This window comes from Pelecanus crispus, chromosome 31 (genome assembly GCF_030463565.1).
Source record: "Pelecanus crispus isolate bPelCri1 chromosome 31, bPelCri1.pri, whole genome shotgun sequence".
NCBI classification, from domain to species: Eukaryota; Metazoa; Chordata; class Aves; order Pelecaniformes; family Pelecanidae; genus Pelecanus; species Pelecanus crispus.
In genome coordinates this window covers 153,932-170,305 of record NC_134673.1, presented here as the reverse complement: position 1 = coordinate 170,305, position 16,374 = coordinate 153,932, and the positions used below count along the sequence as shown (strand labels likewise).

At 55.1% G+C, this 16,374-nt stretch overlaps 1 protein-coding gene across 1 annotated transcript; it reads right to left on the bottom strand.

The window, feature by feature from the left end:
• Positions 1-1,883: 1,883 nt before the first annotated feature.
• On the bottom strand, positions 1,884-11,570 carry LOC142596355 (scavenger receptor cysteine-rich domain-containing group B protein-like). The gene is made up of 8 exons (XM_075725473.1): positions 11,477-11,570; positions 10,065-10,394; positions 5,588-5,935; positions 4,501-4,839; positions 3,555-3,913; positions 2,349-2,482; positions 2,067-2,186; positions 1,884-1,929 (listed from the first exon to the last, which is right to left on the bottom strand). The coding sequence occupies exons 1-8, from the start codon at positions 11,568-11,570 to the stop codon at positions 1,884-1,886; spliced, it is 1,770 nt and encodes a 589-aa protein (XP_075581588.1).
• Positions 11,571-16,374: the final 4,804 nt, after the last annotated feature.

Below are 16,374 nucleotides of genomic sequence, written 5' to 3'. Positions count from 1 at the left end.
TGAGCCCAAGGACTTTGTTCCCCTTCTTTGCAAACAAACAGGCCAGCAGCAAAGAGATTCCTGACATTGACCAGCACGGAAATGCCGTGAACTGTCGTAGCCTGACATGGCCGATGCAGCTCTGGGCAAGGGCGTTTCTGCTGGGCTGTTTTCACAGTTTGGACAAACAGCCGCTCTGGAAGTGAGTCATTGTCCTACATCCCGTCTGCTCCTTCTGAATTTGGGTGTTGTGTCCCCCTGGGAAGTCTGCAAAAAACCCTTCTTGAGATACTGCAGTCCCTGCAGAGCATCTCTGCAGAGTAGCCCATGGCCTGAGCTCGGATCTAGCAGGTGCTGGTCCTGCATGTTGGAGCTATGAAGAGCCCCATCTCATCCCAACTTTACTACAAAGACCTTCTCCAAACGGTGCACATATTTTATTGCATATAACTCGGTCCAAGCCCCTGTTTTCCCCTATTCTGAGGACACTCTACCCAGAGCTGGACGGAGCCCTGGGCCTTTGATGTAACCTCGGGACAGGCAAGGCTGGAGGACCAGGTCTGCAGGGACAGCCAGCAGGAAGATGAGAAGGCTTCATTACTAGCAGGAGGATGAGAAACCCTGAAGTCCCAGGAGTGATGGATGTCCGTGGAGGAGTAGAAGATGACCTTGCGGCCATGTGTTGACAGGAGACACCCGGCCAGGGCATCTGTGGCTGGGGCTTAGGACAAGTAGCGAGACGCAAACTGGTCACAGCTGCCAGCCACTGGCTGGGAGGGAAGGAGAGGTGGGAGGCTAGACCTGAAGGGCATTGAAATACATACTGAGACTCTTTCAATACATCTCTTCTCCCTTCCGCCTTTTGCACCAACACTTCCCTTCCATGCCCTTGTGCAGAGATCAGCTTGGCTCGCAAGGCACACACACCTTCATCACAGCCTGGCCAAGCCTGTGTTCCCTTCGTTCCCTCCCCGTGGCACCTGGACATTCCTCTGACCGTGGCCCCTCCTGGCTTCACCAAAGTGGTGGACAGTTTGGGACTCAGACCTGACTCCATGGGTTGTTCCATTGAGAACGTGACCCCTCTTTGTTGGTGGCCAGGATGATACCTCACCCAGCGTTAGCAATCTTGAGTCTCCTGTATCTGACCCGATCATCTACAGTCCCTCTATAACCAAGGGGCCTATTCTTCCACCACTTCCACCTCGCTAAGTCAGTCTACATCGCTGAATCTGTATAATGCTGCATTCTCGTTCTTTCAGGTTTCAGGGTTTTTACTGGTATTCAAAGTGGGTTGAATAAATACAATGGGTGAGGGACTTCTCACCCTGTTCTGGATGAGCTTTTAAGTGCATTCCTCATTTTGCAAAGGTGGTCATGTACAGTGCAGGAGAGCACCCTGCTTGCTTGCTCCTGGATCAGGAAGTAATCCTCACTTCCACGGGAGATTAGGGGAAAAGGTGTGATCCTGTTGGGAATGCGGTGACAGCACTGGGTGCCGCTGCAGATGACTCTGCAGGGGGTTATAGGGATTATAGGGGGCTATAGGGCTGTGAATAGGGATTATAGCAGTTATAGGGCTGGGAATAAGAGGAGCCTGTGCAGATGGGGTTCGGGTGCTGGAGCCTACCCGGAGGACCCAATAGGTGTTATTCTGAGAAGACCTTGCTTGGAGACTGAGGGACTTTGCGGTGCTGTGTGGAGGAACCGGGGCCCACAGAGGCTCAGCGCAGTGAGCGGGAGGCTATGGGGCACACAGGGCAGGGGTGTCTGCTCTGCCAGAGGGGGTCCTCTCTGCTGACCATCGCAGCGACTGCTCTGCTCTTCTGGCTCCACAGAACGGGGTCTTCTGGGGGTCCTGAGGGAGCCTTGCCTTCGACACCAGGAGCGTGGCTGCCTAAGCCTCAGATGATGTCCCGGTGTCCTCTGTCTTGTTTATAAGTGGCTTGTCTGCAAAATGAAGGAGCAGGGTGCTGCATGGAGGGTGCAATCCTCAGCCCCAGGTTGGGGTGCATCCATGCCAGCCAGGAGTGCAGCCAGCTCCACAAGCAGGCCAGGTGCACCACGTGCTGTGCTCCTGCTCTTACCTGGGGAGCGTCCAGCCCGTCTTCCGCACCTCGTCCACAGGTACAGGATCAAGAGGGTCCCACAAAGCATTGCCGCCATGCCGAGCAGGCCTGCCAGCACCGAGCAGGACTGTGTAATGTCTGTGGGAAGAGTGAAGCTCAGAGGGTTGGTTGGATGGCCTGACCCCCTCTGCCCCTCTCACCCTGCCGTTCTGCCACGTGTTTTTGGGGAATTGCAATATCCTCCCTTGCTGCCCTCCTGGGTTCTGGGGCTGACCCTCATCAGCAGGAATGACAGCTCACCCTCTGCTTTGGGAGGTTCGGTGAATGGACACTGGGAATACTCGGATCCCCATGCCCACTGAGGTGTCTTCACTCAGTCGGTCCCACTCCACTGCCTTACAGCCACTGCCCTCAGCTGCCTCTACCCTGCCCACCTAACAGTGCCCAGAAAAAAGGTTTATGGCAATGCTTCTGCCTGCCTGGGAGAAGGCCAAGACTGGGATGGAGATAGGAGCCTTTACCCCACCATGTGTCTGCGCTGGGTTGGCCCTGATGCAGACAGAGTGGATGACGGGGGATTCCAGCACTCACCTTTCTGCTCTGTGCACACCACACCGGCTGCCGAGCCGTGCCTGCACGGCCCCGGCCCCATCTCTCTCTGCTGGCACTCCAGGAGCAATGACTCGACACCCCGGCAGCTCAGCCCCTCCAGCAAGGCATGGCCGTCCCGCTGGCCGAACTGGGCTCCGACGGGCGCCGACTGGGCTGGCCCACAGCCCAGCTGCCTGCAGACCACCCCGGCTTCCAGCAGGCTCCAGCTGCTGCTGCACACCCCGTACCAGGTAGCGTTGTAGAGCACCTCCACCCGCCCCGCGCAGGGACCGGGACCATCCTGCACCCGTACCTGCAAGGGGCTTGTGCCTGCAAGGAAGAGTGCAAGGGGGTGAGACGGCCCCTCTGACCCCATATGGCGATGAGAGCTTCTGACTTGCTCTAGCCATTTTTTTCTGGTGCCCTGCTGAAGGCAAGCCACCAGCGCCCATGACCAGCTACGAGGCATGGATTGCCTTGCTCCATCCCCTTGTACGAGAGGCCTTGATAAGCAATGTCACCGCAGGGCTGGTATCCATCTGTGAGATGGGGCTCATGGGAGACCCACACCCACCTCCCCGGTGGCACTGGACTTCTGTGTCTAGGAAAGGTGTGTCTGGATTATTTTTTGTTAAGCAAGGCTTTGCCCATCCCAGGATGCTGTCGTTGATGAGCTAGAGGGACATAGTCTAGACTGAATCAATATGAGTTAGATGCACAACTCCTGTCTAAAGCAGGGTGGCATTTTTGCTCAACTCCAAGCCAAGTGGCTGGGTGAAAGCTGACTTCTGCTCCAATGCTGGGGCTGGGGAAGAGTGAGCAGAAATGAGAGAGCCTGGCGCAGCCCTGGGGTAGAACACCAGCTCCAGCACCCATCAAGCCCCACCTTGGATGGACACAACCATCCTGGCTCACCCGCCCCGGTCCCTGCGGCCTTGTGTCACCTGAGCACACCACACCAGCATCCTCGCTGTGGCCACAGTTGTGCTCTCCCCAGCTGCTCAGCTCACAGTCGGTGAGGGCTGACTCCATCCCTGTACAGTGAACGCCGTCCATCCAGATGGGATCTGACCCTGGCCCGAAATGAGCTGAGCCCGGTGCTGATAGCGCCATCCCGCAGCCCAGCTGCCTGCACACGACAGTGGCATCATGGAGGTCCCAGGTGTCATCGCACACGGTCCCCCACTTCTGGTCATGAAAGACCTCGACTCTCCCCAGGCAGCTGTTCGAGCCATTTGCCAGCCGCAGTGGGTGCTGCCCCGAAGTGTCCGTGTCTGCGAAAGGAGCAAGGGGCACGTTCATGCCTGACCATCATCCAAAGCTCCAGTTGGGCTTTGCAGCGTGCTAAGCCGCAGGAAAATCAGAGCATCCTTCTTCATGTGCAGCCTCCAGCTGCCTGGGAAAAGTGCTACACCGACAGGGCTGGCTTGGGATTTGCTTCTCATTGGGGTGGACAGAGGGGTCATAGCTCCAGAGCTTGGGGCTTGGAGCCTAACAAAGGGTTCTGGGGTCAACAGTGACTATGGGAGGGTCCTGGGGTCAGTAGTGACTATGGGAGGGTCCTGGGGTCAGCAGTGACTATGACAGTTGGTAGGAGGCATTGCCCAATGAATTTGTGTAGCTAGCGCTATTGGAAAGGTAGAAGGGCTTGCTCTTCCTACACAAAATCATCATAACAGCATGCTGGGGTCTGACAGCCTGCACCGACACAGGGAAAAGCATCACCTACCGTGGCATTCATACCCTTCTCTTGATTTATTTTTTTGAACCAGGGCAGGGTAAAGGGACCCATCCCTGGCTACCTGGGACGCGATTGAGCTGATCCTGCACCCCAACACGCATGGTACTTATCCCAACTAACGTGGATCAGCTGAGCACACCACACCAGCGTCTTCCCGGTGGTCACAGCTGTTGGATTCCCACAGCCTGGACTGGCATTCGGAGAGGGCAGCTTCTTCCCCCGTGCAGTTCACGTTTTGCAGCCAGATGCGGCCAGACCCTTGCCCGAAGTGAGCCGAGCCCGGGGCCGAGATGGCCGTCCCACAGCCCAGCTGCCGGCAGACCACCGCTGCCTCGGCCAGGCTCCAGCCCTTGTCGCACACTGTCCCCCACTGATGGTGGTGGAGCACCTCCACACGCCCGGTGCAGCGGCCAGGACCATTCTCCAGGCGCAGGTGAACTGGTGTGTTGGTGGTTGTGCCTGCTTGTGATACAAGACACGGGGGGAGCATCAGATCAGGTCTCCCCCACGGTGCCTCTTCTTGCTCCCATGGTGAGACCCATGCCAGAGGATGCTCCCTTCTGTTCTGCACAGGGGGGTTCCCACACCCACAGAGAGCCATAGAGGAATATCTGAAGTTTGGGGCTAAACATCTCAGGTGCAGACAAAACCATCTGTGCAACCTCAGAGCCCGTGCACATTTAACATGAGCGCAGGCAAACCATAAACAGCTGCAATCTTTTTTTTTAGTCCTCCCAGGTGGCCATCCATGAAACCTTCACAGGGCCACAGCAGTCCCCGAAGGGAGAGACTTTCTGCAGACCCCTACTGCCACTTCCCCTTCTTCAAAAAGACTTCAGCCCTCCCGCTTTGCACGGCCCAGGGGCTACTGGTCCCCACAGCGTGGTGGATTGGGACCTTGCTAGGAGCACCTAGCACACAGTCCAGTGCTTCCCCTCTCTCCTTGGTGCCCACGCAAGCACACTTTTTGCATGCTGCCCAAAGGGCGTTGTTCCCTTCCTATTATCCCTGCTGCTCCTTACTTTCATGGACCTGTGTGTTAAAGAGTGCCAGCATGGCATGTTGTAAGAGATGGGACAAGGGGGACGAGGTCACCCACCCAGGTGTCTGCTGCCCAGCCCTTGGCTGCAGCTGTGAAACTGGTACAAATCCCCAGAGCAGGGCATCCTCTGCTGAACTTCTGCTCCTGGTCCGCAAGCACGGTTACCTGTGCACACTACGCTGGCATCTTCTCCATGGTCGCAGTTGTTGAGACCCCAAGGTCTGGCCATGCATTCAGACAGGGCATTTTCAGTCCCACTGCACTGAACATTGTCCAGCCAAATGGGACCCGATCCCTGGCCAAAGTGAGCTGCGCCGTAGGCTGAGATGGCGGTCCCGCAGCCCAGCTGCTGGCACACCACGCTGGCATCGAGGAGGCTCCAGTCATCATCACACACAGTTCCCCACTGGTGGTTGTGCAGCACCTCTACTCTTCCAGAGCAGGGGTTTGGGCCTTTCACCAGGCGGAGCTCTGCAGCACCGGTGTGGATGGCCGTAGGGTGGCTGATTGAGCCTACGGAGGGCACGAGAGATGTACCGTGAAAACCCCTCATTTCTGCAGGACCATTCTGCACTCCACTACAGTTGTTGGCTGCACCCAGTTGCTACCAACATGCAGCCACCTCGAGACCAAGACGGGAGCGATGCCACACATTCCCAGCAACCCGTGGTCTTTCCAGCTGTGGCTGGAAGTCCTGAGGATGCTGGGAAAGGAGAAGGAAGAAAACTTTTTTCCTGGTGTTCATGGGGCACCATGATCCCGTTGCAGGTGGAGGTGTGTCCTGGTTTTGGCTGGGATAGAGTTAATTTTCTTCCTAGTAGCAGGCACAGTGCTGCGGTTTGGATTTAGGAGGAGAATAATGCTGATAACACGCTGATGGTTTAGTTGTTGCTCAGTACTGCTTATGCCAGTCAAGGACTTTTCAGCTTCCCATGCTCTGCCAGGGGCACAAGAAGCTGGGAGGGGGCACAGCCAGAAGAGTTGATCCAAACTGCCCCAAGGGCCATTCCATACCATGTGATGTCATGCTCAGTATAGAAACTGGGGGGGTTGGCCAGGGAGCAGCGATCGCTGCTCGGGAACTGTCTGGGCATTGGTCAGCAGGTGGTGAGCAATTGCATTGTGCATCACTTAGAATCATAGAATCATAGAATCATCTAGGTTGGAAAAGACCTTTAAGATCATCCAGTCCAACCATTAACCTACACTACCAAGCCCACTCTAGACTAATCAAGGGTAGACCAGACTAAACCATATCCCGAAGTGCCACATCTACCCGTTTTTTAAACGCCTCCAGGGATGGTGACTCCACCACCTCTCTGGGCAGCCTGTTCCAATGCCTGACCACCCTTTCCGTAAAGAAATTCTTCCTAATCTCCAGTCTAAACCTCCCCTGGCGCAGCTTAAGCCCATTTCCTCTTGTCCTATCGCTAGCTACTTGGGAGAAGAGACCAACACCCACCTCACTACAACCTCCTTTCAGGTAGTTGTAGAGAGTGATAAGGTCTCCCCTCAGCCTCCTCTTTTCCAGGCTAAACAACCCCAGTTCCCTCAGCCGCTCCTCATAAGACTTGTTCTCCAGACCCTTCACCAGCTTCGTTGCCCGCCTCTGAACACGCTCCAGCACCTCAATGTCTTTCTTGTAGTGAGGGGCCCAAAACTGGACACAGTATTCCAGGTGCGGCCTCACCAGCGCCGAGTACAGGGGGACAATCACCTCCCTGCTCCTGCTGGCCACAGCATTCCTGATACAAGCCAGGATGCTGTTGGCCTTCTTGGCCACCTGGGCACACTGCTGGCTCAAGTTCAGCCGGCTATCTACTAACACCCCCAGATCCTTTTCGGCCAGGCAGCTTTCCAGCCACTCCTCCCCAAGCCTGTAGCGTTGCATGGGGTTGTTGTGACCGAAGTGCAGGACCCGGCACTTGGCCTTGTTGAACCTCATACAGTTGGCCACGGCCCATCGATCCAGCCTGTCCAGGTCCCTCTGCAGGGCCATCCTACCCTCGAGCAGATCGACACTCCCACCCAATTTGGTGTCGTCTGCAAACTTACTGAGGGTGCACTCGATCCCCTCATCCAGATCATTGATAAAGATATTGAACAAGACTGGCCCTAAAACAGAGCCCTGGGGAACACCGCTCGTGACCGGCCGCCAACTGGACTTAACACCATTTATCACTACTCTCTGGGCTCGGCCACCCAACCAGTTCTTTACCCAGCGAAGAGTATGCCTGTCTAAGCCGTGAGCTGCCAGCTTCCCGAGGAGGATATTATGCGAGACGGTGTCAAAAGCTTTGCTAAAGTCCAGGTAGATGACATCCACAGCCTTTCCATCATCTACCAGGCGGGTCACCAGGTCATAGAAGGAGATCAGGTTGGTCAAGCAGGACCTGCCTTTTGTGAACCCATGCTGGCTGGGCCTGATCCCTTGGTTGACCTGTACTTGCCTGTGGAGTTCGCTCAAGATGAACCTCTCCATAATCTTCCCCGGCACCGAGGTCAGGCTGACAGGCCTGTAGTTCCCCGGGTCCTCCCTCCGGCCCTTCTTATAGATGGGCGTCACATTGGCAAGCCTCCAGTCATCAGGGACCTCCCCTGTTAACCAGGACTGTTGATAGATGATGGAAAGTGGCTTGGCAAGCTCCTCTGCCAGCTCCCTCAGTACTCTCGGGTGGATCCCATCCGGCCCCATAGACTTGTGAGCGTCCAGGTGGCATAGCAGGTCATTAACTGCTTCCTCCTGGACTATGAGGGCTCCATTCTGGTCCCTATCCCTATCCTCTTGCTCAAGGGCCTGAGTACCCTGGGGATGACCGGTCTGGCTGTTGAACACAGAGGCAAAGAAGGCGCCAAGTACTTCAGCCTTTTCCTTGTCCTCGGTGACAATGTTCCCCCCCCACATCCAGCAAAGAATGGAGATCCTCCTTGGCTCTCCTTTTATTGCTGATGTACTTATAAAAGCATTTTTTATTGTCTTTTACAGCACTGGCCAGATTGAGTTCTAGCTGGGCTTTTGCCTTTCTAATTTCCTCCCTGCAGGACCCAACAAGATCCCTGCACTCCTCCCGAGCCGCCCGCCCCCCTCTGCCAAAGGCGGCAGACTCCCCCCTTCTCCCTGAGTCCCCGCAAAAGCTCCCTATTCAGCCAGGCCGGTCGACCTCCCCTCCGGTTGGTCCCACGACACACGGGGACAGCCCGCTCCTGCGCCCCCAAGACTTCCCTCTCGAAGAGGGCCCAGCCTTCCCGGACCCCTCCGCCCCCCAGGACCGCCTCCCAAGGGACCCTCCCAACCAGGGTCCCGAAGAGGGCAAAGTCTGCCCTCCGGAAGTCCACGGCAACAGCCTTGGTGCCCCTCCGCCTAGCATCACCCAAAATTGAGAACTTTATCATGTCGTGGTCGCTAAGCCCGAGACGGCCTCCGACCTCGACATTTCCCACAAGCCCTTCTCTGTTGGTAAACAGCAGGTCAAGCGGGGCACCTCCCCTGGTAGGCTCGCTTACCAGCTGCATTAGAAAGTTATCCCCCACATGCTCTAGGAACTTCCAAGACTGCTGCCTCTCTGCTGTGTGGTATTTCCAGCAGATGTCCGGCAAGTTGAAGTCCCCCATGAGAACAAGGGCTAGCGATTGCAGAACAAGGGCTAGCGATTGCAGAACAAGGGCTAGCGATTGCGGAACAAGGGCTAGCGATTGCTTTGGATATTATTATTACTATTTGGATATTATTATTTGGATATTATTATTTGGATATTATTATTACTATTGTTATTATATTGTTATTATTACTACTACTATTTTACTTTATTTCGTTTCAATTATTAAACTGTTCTTATGTCAACCCAGGAGTGTTTCTCACTCTTACTCCTCCGATTCTGTCCCCCATCCCATCGGGGCAGGGCAGTGAGCGAGCGGCTGCGTGGTGCTGAGCTGCTGCCTGGGGCTAAACCATGACAAGGTGACAACCGAGGGAGCTCAGCACAGCCATGTGCTGATGTCTGCTGGGACAATTCTGGCGCCGGGGGCTCCAGCACCTACCAATTGCTGTGCGTGCCTGCACCTCGATCAGCCACCAAAGCTCCAAGCTTTTGGAGCCTCACAGTTTGTGGCCATAAAAGAGTGTTCCCTAGCTGATTGCAGCTCGCCAGAGGCGAGGGCATGGAAACTATCGTGTCTTCCGTGTTGGTGATGGGGAGGAGGAATCTTGGTGTCTCCTCCTGGCTGTTCTCTCCCCCGCCTAAGGCTGTGTCTCACAGTGCCAGCCTGCAAAACACAAGGGGTCTGTAGCCCTGCCCCCGTCCCCAGAACATGCAGCCAAAGCAAGGTACGTGGGGTCCTGCTCACCATGGAGGTGTGTGATGTGCAAGGGGTCCCGACGCCTCTCCCAGAGGTGCTTCAGCATCTCAGGAAGGTGGAGTAGCACAGATAATGTTTCCAAGCCTGCTTCCCAGATTGCTCACGCGCATGCAGCCCCTTGTATGGGACAAACCACAAAACCATCCCTTGCTGGGGCCATGGGTGCTCTGTGCTGCAGGGGGCTTTTGGAAAACTGGGGGGGTGACACTCCTTGCAAGGGAATTGCTTTGTGGACCATGTGTTGTTGTCATCTCCCACCTCATAATTTCCACAGGGCATTCATTACCTGAGCACACCACGCCGGCATCTTCACCATGGTGGCAGTTGTTCCTTCCCCAGCCCTTTGTCCTGCAGTACGACAGGGCGACCTCCGTCCCCACGCAGTTGACGTCGTCCAGCCAGATGGGACCAGACCCTGCCCTGAAATGCCCGGCCCCAGGGGCTGACAGCACCGTGCCGCAGTCCAGCTGCCGGCACACCACGCCAGCATCCTCCAGGTCCCAGTGGTCATCGCATACTGTTCCCCATTGGTTCTCGTAGAAGACCTCGACCCTGCCGGCGCAGCGGTGTGGGCCATCTGACAGGCGGAGGGGAGCCCGCTGGGAAGAAACCGGGTCTGCAAGAGGGATACAGAGAGAGTCCGGTGCGGAAGAGCAGCGCCAGGAAAGGCTGCATCGCTTGCACGAGCTTCACGGAGCCTCTGCAAACAGTGGTGGAGTATATGAACCACAGACGTGCTTCTCCTTTGGCTCAAAGACAAATCAAAAAAAAAAAATCCAAGTCCAGGAAAGAAAATGCTCTGCAAACCCCTTTTTTGAAAGATAATTATCTTTAAAGGGGCTTCAGATATTTTTTTGCTTGGTATTCCCAATCAGTGAAAAGGAAAACACTGCCAGCTGGACTGAAAACTCTGGGAAACTGTATGTAGGGAGTAGCTGCCAGCCATCTGATGGAAAGGGGGAGTCTGTCTGTGTGCAACCTGGTGCTTTAATTAGCGGTTTGCATGATGTGATTGGGAGCCTGTGTGGCAAATTGGCCCGTGGCCCCTAGCCAAGTGGAGCTGCATCTGAGAGGAAGGCATTGCACAGGCTGAAACTACAGCAAGAAAGGTAAATACGAGGGGTTTAATCACCGTGGCAGTAAGTGCTGGAGCGGCCAAGCCTCTGTGGGCTGCCCGGGCTGGGGTCTGGGTAGAGGCTGCAGCATCTCCTGGAGAAGGGGATGCAAAACAAGGCAGGCAGAGGCAGAAAAAAAATAAGAAAAGCACCTTGGCATCCCACTTGCAGCACAATTGGCCACCTCCTGGAAAGCCTTCGTGTCTGCAGGGCGCAGAGCAGAATAAAAGCTCCTGTTTGCACTGGGGGGGGAAGAGGTCTTTGTGCCCTCTGTAAACGAACTGTCTGGCCCTGAAGAGGTGGCCAACACAAACAAGCAATTTCTGGTCTTGACTGTCACCAGTTGGTGAGGCTCCAAGCATTTCCCAACCGCTCTGTGCAAGGGCAGCAGCGCAGAGGCCAGGATAATTACCCGGCTAACGACGTCTCCTTCCCCATCCACTGCTTTCTCTTCCTTTGAAAGGCTGGTGGATCAAAGGAGGCTTTGCCCCATCCATCTGCAAGCCCAGTTCCCCCCATTCCTGCAGATCTCCGGCCCCGTCTTTCTCCTAGGATGCTCCTTCCCCATGCAAGAGCCACTCACCGCAGAGACACGCCAGGTAGATGAGGAGCCCTGCTCCGGTGAAGCCAGCCAGGTTGCCGTGCAGGGGCAGGAGGCAAAATCCCCAAACCCCCATGCCCGTCGCACACGCCTTGGGACAGGTCCCAGTGTGAGCTGCAAGCTGAGCTGGGTGCTGTCACTGCCGGGAAGGTGGCGAGGGCAGGTTTGTCCCCTCCTCTGCAGTAACGTGCCCGTGTTTGCCCAGCGCTCATCCCTCCTCCTGCTCTGACCCCTCCTCCCTGCTGTCCCCAGGATTTTGCCCTCTCATTTTAAGTGGTTTAAGTGCCCCCCGGCAGCTGAGCCATGTGTGCTAGGAGGCTCCCCCGCTCCCAGCTGTGTCTGCCCCATTCCATCCCCACCTCCCCGGTCCCCAGCCAGCTCCGGGCTGTGGATCTGGCAGCAGGAGGGTTTGCAATGCTCACTTTACGGAGGTTTACACCCTTGGGAAATGCTTAGTCTCATCTTACAGGTATCCAAGCTGAACCCCTGCTATACAGAGATACCCCCAGGGTGCTTGCAAGAAGCCTCCTTTCCCCTGCCAAAATAAGGAGTTTCAAGGGGTTGTGTGCATTGAATAGCATGCTCTGGCTGGAGTCTGTCCTAAAGTCACGTTGCTGAAGCCAGTGCACATATAAAATGCACAGCCTGTATTCTGGGAGTATCCCATAATATAAAGATTAAGGGCAGGGTAGTCCAGAAACCGTGCTGTAGCTGCTGAGATTAAGCTACAAACATGCCCAGGTTTTGGGCACCCCCATTGTGTTGATTCTTGTCCTGAGTTTAAGGGAATTCGGGGAATTTACAGACCGATCTCTGAGGCAGGCAATGGTTTAGCACAAAACCCTGGGTTTGTGCTAAACATCCCCATGCTCATACTATAATTCAGGATGGATGCCAAGCGCCCACCAAAGCTGCTCTGTCACTCCCCTTCTCAGCCGGACAGGGGAGAGAAAATATAATGAAAAAGCTCGTGGGTCGAGATAAGGACAGGGAGATCACTCAGCAATTACCATCATGGGCACAACAGACTTGACTTGGGGAAAACCAGTTTAATTTATTATCGATCAAAACTGAGTAGGAGAGGAGTGAGAACATTTGTAGGGTAATGAGAAATAAACCCAAACCTTAAAACACCTTCCCCCCACCCCTCCCTTCTTCCCCGGCTCAGCTTCACTCCCGATTTTCTCTCCCTCCTCCCCCCGAGCAGCGCAGGGGGACGGGGAATGGGGGTTGGGGTCAGTCCATCACATGTTGTCTCTGCCGCTCCTTCCTCCCCAGGGGAGGGCTCCTCACACTCCTCCCCTGCCCCAGCGTGGGTCCCTCCCACGGCAGACAGCCCTCCACGAACTGCTCCAGCGTGTGTCCCTTCCACGGGTGCAGCCCCCCAGGAGCCCCCTGCTCCAGCGTGGGTCCCTTCCACGGGTGCAGCCCCTCAGGAGCCCCCTGCTCCAGCGTGGGTCCCTTCCACGGGTGCAGCCCCTCAGGAGCCCCCTGCTCCGGCGTGGGTCCCCCGCAGGGTCCCCAGCCCTGTGTCGGGGTTCAGCCCCAGCAGCTCAGCACCACGCAGCCGCTCGCTCACTCCCCCTACCCCGATGGGATGGGGGAGAGAATCGGAGGAGTAAGAGTGAGAAACACTCCTGGGTTGACATAAGAACAGTTTAATAATTGAAATAAAGTAAAATAGTAATGATAATAGTAACAATATAATAATGATAATAACAACAATAATATCCAAAGCAAGTGATGCACAATGCAATTGCTCACCACCCACCGACCGATATCCAGCCAGTTCCCGAGCAGCGATCGCTGCTCCCTGGCCAACCCCCCAGTTTCTATACTGAGCATGACATCACATGGTATAGAATAGCCCTTTGGTCAGTTTGGATCAACTCTTCTGGCTGTGCCCCCTCCCAGTTTCTTGTGCCCCTGGCAGAGCATGGGAAGCTGAAAAGTCCTTGACTGGCATAAGCAGTGCTTAGCAACAACTAAAAACATCAGCATTTTATCAACATTCTTCTCATCCTAAATCCAAAACACGGCACTATGCTTGCTACTAGGAAGAAAATTAACTCTATCCCAGCCGAAACCAGGACACATGGCCAGGAGCCCACTCGGTCCAGTGTCCTGGTCCCGGGGCTGGGTGATGCTCGGGAACTGTCTGGGCATCGGTCGGCGGGTGGTGAGCAATTGCATTGTGCATCACTTGCTTTTTATATTATTATTATTATCATCATCATTATATTGTTAGCGTTATCATTACTATTTTACTTTATTTCAACTATTAAACTGTTCCTTATCTCAACCCAGGAGTGTTTCCCACTCTCACTCCTCCGATTCTCTCCCCCATCCCATCGGGGCAGGGGCAGTGAGCGAGTGGCTGCGTGGTGCTTAGTGCTGGCTGGGGCTAAACCACGACACCATGCCATCATCAGAGATGATGGAGCTGGGCATGGTCATGCCTGGCAGAAGGAGCAAAGAAAAGCGCTCAGCAGCTCCCAATGCCACAGCCAAAAACCCTGCAGCCCCTCTCCCTTCTCAGCTCCTGGCCGGGGAGGAAGGTCACCCACCCTCCAGAGATGAGCCCTCTCCCCAAACTCCCTCCCTGGGCTGTCTCCACTCAAATCCCGCCTGCATCCCACGCAACACCAGGCACAATGCACAGCAGGCATCGACATTTCTGAGACGACCCCGTGGGGCACACCACCCCATGGGACCTGGCAGCCCTTCAGATCCACCCCAGAGCCCCTGAGGATCCTTGTGTTTCGGGATCCAGCACAGGCAGCCAAGCAGCCCCTCCTGCTCTTGCAGACCCTCTGGGGGCTGAGTCCAGCCCCACCAGGGCTGGGAGGGGGCAGGAGATGGTACTGAGGAGGGACCTAAGCTGTGCTCAGTGTCATGGTTGCGTCTGGGGAGTAGGGGAGGAAGACACGAAGCATATCGCTGCCTGCCCAGTCACCCCCACCCCTTCATCTGCCCATCCCTTGGTGTCCTCCGCACTGAACCTCCCCCAAGGGCCGCCTGGAGGAGCTCCCTCACAGGGCATCATCACCGCAACGATACGCAGCAGACACACAAATAGATATTCCATGGAGAAGTATCTGTTAGCAAGGGCCATTGCCCTGTTTACCAGCCCACGGAGAAGGCAGCGTGACTGATGGGTCAGAAGTGTCAGCGTCCTGGCGCAGCAGGGCATGGACCAGAGTTACCCTCAGGGCCCATATGCAGAGGGCACTGAAAGGGACTGCAGGGACAGGCTGGACAACAGGTGTAGGATCCGCACACCTCAGCCTTGGACGATTCAGAGACCTGTGCATGGGTGTCAATTCCTTTTTGTAAGGTGCCCTTATGTCCCTCAGTGCCGTTAGACACTCAGCTACCATTCCTACCCTTAAAAAGAGCTTTACCCCACTCCTAACCCTTTCTTACCACCTCTGTGGGCTTTAAACACAACCTGAAGGATGGGCAGGTTGTAGAGTCAAAGTTAGTGCCCGAGGAAATGTTGGGTGGTTGGTAGACTCCCTGTCCCACCACATTGCTGGCTGGATCTCCTGTCGCACCTCCCAGTCCTCCACAAAAAGCCAACTGAGGATCCGTGGTCGAATATTCAGGTTGCATCAAACTGGAGCAACCCAGGGATGTGTCCAGAATGGCTCATCCACAGATGAGATGAAGGAGCTGCAGCAGCCCGAGGTGACCACCCAGCCATGCAAGGGAGGACCCTGGAGCTGAACTCCTCTGAACCGTGCCGGGAAAAGGCTGAAAAGGGAACTGTGCTTCCTGGGGGTGGAGGTAGGTAGAGTGTAACTCTGGGCCACAGCTTTAGGAACAAGAAGAAAGAAAAGCTAACTTTGCAAAGCCTGCTGCATGCATCTCCATTACCCTCATTAGAGTCTTTAGGGGAGAGCAGGACCAAGGCAGTCAGGGGTCAGGACAAGACGTCCTTGTGGCCTAAGGCAGAACTATTAATTGTGATGTATGTTTTCATCTCCAAGTGCCTGAAATAAGGTGTGTTTCAGCTGACTAAGGGGTGTTTCTGCAGCATGAAAGGGACCGTGTGTTGCATGGTCATGGTGCCAGGACCTGGGTGCCCGGTGGGACAAGACCTGCTGAGATAGCTTTGGGAGACTGGATAAGGGGTGAAGGATCCAGCCCTGCTGTGGTCTCTACCACCCTTCAGAAGCAGCCCATGAAGTGCAGGGCATCTAGGAGTGTCCTGGGGCTTTCAAAGGCAGGGAGAAACATAAAGCTGGTGTTACAGCAGAAGCCTTGAGAAATGGAAACACACAAGGCGGTGTAGAGGACAGGCATGGGATGATAAGAGGTGGGGCACACTGGAAAGCCCAAGGCTATCAGCAGCTCACCGATGATCAGCTTGCAGGCCTGGAGCTGGAAAATAATAGCTTTGGGGGTAACAAAGAACAAGTACCCAACACAGAGAAAAAGCCCCATATATAGTCAGTTTGGGTGCAATATTGATTTACGGGCAGATAAGGGAAGAACAAAGTGTGAAGGTATGTCAGAAAACATGTGAATCTGAAAATGGAAGAAGGTGAGGCAGAAGAAGAAACCCCATCAACATCACACCCTTCCCTGGAAAACGCTTGGACCCCTGACGGACCCACTGCCAAGCCCCCTTGCATGAGGAAGACTGGTGCTGTTGACTTTCAGATTGAGGAAACAGCAGAAAAGTGAGCACAGGATCTGGAAAAGTGGCAGAAACTAGGGAGTGTGTGTCCTGGGCAACTCCTTTTTAGTGCAACACAGCCCAGGACCAACCCACATCCATGCAGGTATTAACTGAAAATTCCCAACATCACCATCAACTGGACTATGAAATGTTCATGCAAGGCTTACTACAAGTTTAACATAAAGAGTTACTA

Bases quoted from the DNA above. Each gene is read 5' to 3' on its own strand.
- LOC142596355 (XM_075725473.1), bottom strand. From the start codon at position 11,570: ATGGGGGTTTGGGGATTTTGCCTCCTGCCCCTGCACGGCAACCTGGCT. The intron at 4,840-5,587 runs GTAACCGTGCTT...TATCACAAGCAG, and splicing joins TGCCAGCGTAGTGTGCACAG to GCACAACCACCAACACACCA. The intron at 3,914-4,500 runs GTTAGTTGGGAT...CTCCTTTCGCAG, and splicing joins GGTGTGCTCAGCTGATCCAC to ACACGGACACTTCGGGGCAG.